At 50.6% G+C, this 2,500-nt stretch overlaps 1 protein-coding gene across 3 annotated transcripts in view; it reads left to right on the top strand.

The window, feature by feature from the left end:
- The window catches only part of LOC102775226 (eukaryotic translation initiation factor 1A, X-chromosomal), a 45,438-nt gene that overhangs the window by 10,750 nt on the left and 32,188 nt on the right, over positions 1 to 2,500 (top strand). For 2 of the 3 annotated variants that reach the window (XM_015561054.1, XM_006759344.2), the window contains exon 4: positions 2,107 to 2,157. The exons of the other annotated variant lie outside the window; for it this stretch is intronic. In XM_015561054.1, coding sequence (XP_015416540.1) covers positions 2,107 to 2,157 — 51 coding nt within the window. The remainder of the gene's footprint in view (positions 1 to 2,106; positions 2,158 to 2,500) is intronic. 3 annotated transcript variants of the gene reach the window in all.

The raw sequence follows: 2,500 nt of genomic DNA, 5'->3' as shown, positions 1-2,500 counted from the left end.
AGTGTGCTCCCAAATTGGGCAGGCTGTTTGGCTGACTGGGATGAGCATGCTCCCACAGCAGCCCGATCCTCACAGGCCATGCGCCGCCACCAGTGCACAAATCCCATGCACCGGACTTCAAATTATTTAATCCTATCAAATAAAAGAGAAACATGGTAATTAGCATACGTCCGCTTCCCTTCCATTGGCTAATCAGGGTGATATGGAAATTAACTGCCAGCCACGAATGCGGCCAGCAGCCAGGCAGCTTGAAACTAACATGAGGTTTGCTTGCTTCAGTGACGGAGGACTCCAACATTCCTGCCTGCCTCGCCGGCCCCTGAGCCTGCGGTTTAAGAAACATAACAAATATAGAAGCTAAAAACCCCGAAACCTGCTTTCAGCGAGCCCGGGATCTCAGAGCTAGAGTTGATACAGAGTTTCAATTATAGAACCGAAACAAACCAGATACCTGCTTTCTGGAGCGGAGGCCTAAGAGCTGGAGCCTCAGAGCTAAAGCTGGCCCAGAATAAAGAAAAAAAGGAGCGGTTGGGAGCTTCAGTCAACCGCCAGCCTGTAAATAGCCCTCAGCCCCTCATCCAGACTGGCCAGGCACCCCAAAGGGGACCCCCACCCTGATCCAGGACACCCTTCAGGGCAAACCAGCCACCCCCCACCCATGCACCAGGCCTCTATTCTATATAGTAAAAGGGTACCAGGTCACTCTGCCCCCCAAGAGAACCCCCCCCCTGATCCAGGACCCCCTTCAGGGCAAACCAGCCAGCCCCCACCTATGCACCAGGCCTCTATTCTATATAGTAAAAGGGTAATATGCCTCCCAGCACCGGGATCAGCATGACAGGGGGCAGCGCCCAAACCCCCTGATCGCCTTGCAGCTCTGTGTGTGATGGGGGGGTGGGGAGGGACCACAACCTCCCTATAGGCCCTTCTCTGTGCCTGACATGGGGGAACTCCCTAACCCCCTGATCCCCCTTCGGCTCTGTGTGTGACAGGGTACGGTGCCCCCTCCCATCCCCCACATGGGCCCTAATCTGTGTGTGACGTGGTAAAGCCATAACCTCCCTATCGGCCCTGCCTTGAATGTGACAGTGGCGGCACCCCAACCCCCCTGATGGGCCCTGCTCTGTGCGTGACAAGGGGTATTGCCCCAGAACCCTGATCGGCCCTGCTCTGTGCATGACGGGGTGGTGCCACAACCTCCCTATCGACCCTGCCTTGAGTGTGACGGGACGGTGCCCCAACTCCCCAATCGGCCCTACCCTGAGCGTACCTGAGGGTGGCATCGCAACCTCCCAATCTGCCCTGCTCTGTGCATGACAGGGGACGATGCCCCAACTCTCCTAGCAGCCCTCCTTTGAGCCTGACCAGGGGCTGCACCTAGGGATTGGGCCTGCCCTCTGCCACCTGGGAGCAGGCCTAAGCCAGCAGGTCGTTATCTCCCGAGGGGTCCCAGACTTCGAGAGGGCACAGGCCAGGCTGAGGGACCCCTCTTTCCCCGCCGAGTGCACAAATTTTTGTGCACCGGGCCCCTAGTATATATATAAAAGCCAAGCGGCCAGAACAACCTGTTGCTATAAAGTGCACTGTGGCTCCCCAACCGGACCTTTTGAGGGGTGTGGCCCCCCTCAGCCGTTCTGGCCCCCAATGGGCTCTCTCCACTCTAATTGGTGGTGCGGCTGGATGGCCAACTGCCTGCGCCCCCGGCCCAACCTGATTGGCCCCCATGAAAGGGGATGTACCCCACCCATTCACAAATTGGTGCACTGTAAAGGAATACAAGCTAGAGAATTTTTTTCAGTTTAAAGGACACCAAAGAGACTAGTAATTAAATATAATGCATTTTCTTTCATTAGGTTTTAGTTTCAGGGAAATAGCTGTGCATATTAGGGAAGTTTAAATTGGGATATGGTAGATAATATGTTTAGGTCTTTTTATCCCATATTTATTTTGCACACACAGAAAACTAATATAATTTTTTTCTAATCTTGTGTATTTTTCCTACACTCGGTGAATAGTACATATTTTTTGTGACAAGAATGGTTTAACATTGTTCTTTATTTTTTGTTTTTATTTTAGATATAATGTGCAATAAATTTTCTTTTATAGGTTTGGATAAATACCTCAGACATTATATTGGTTGGTCTGCGAGACTATCAGGTAATAATTACATGTACATTTGTTTTGTATAATTGTACTTAATAAATCATTAATATTTAAAATATATAACCCTATACTAGTATAATAAAAGGATAATATGCAAATTGACCCTAATGGTCGAATGACTGGGAATGACCAGTTGCTATGATGTGCACTGACCACCAGAAGGTAGATGCTCAATGCAGGAACTGTCCCCTGGTGGTCAGTGCGCTTCCACAGGGGGAGACTGTCGTAAGTGTTTCCCTCACGTCCTGCGGTGGTTCAGGGTTCGGGTCTGGAAGAGGAGCCGCACAACAAATGAAAAAGAAAAGACACGAGATAATTTGGGAATATTGGGGGATTT

Source organism: Myotis davidii, unplaced genomic scaffold, assembly GCF_000327345.1.
Source record: "Myotis davidii unplaced genomic scaffold, ASM32734v1 scaffold836, whole genome shotgun sequence".
NCBI classification, from domain to species: domain Eukaryota; kingdom Metazoa; phylum Chordata; class Mammalia; order Chiroptera; family Vespertilionidae; genus Myotis; species Myotis davidii.
Note: the sequence above shows the minus strand (reverse complement) of the source record. Positions and strands in the feature narration are given on the sequence as shown.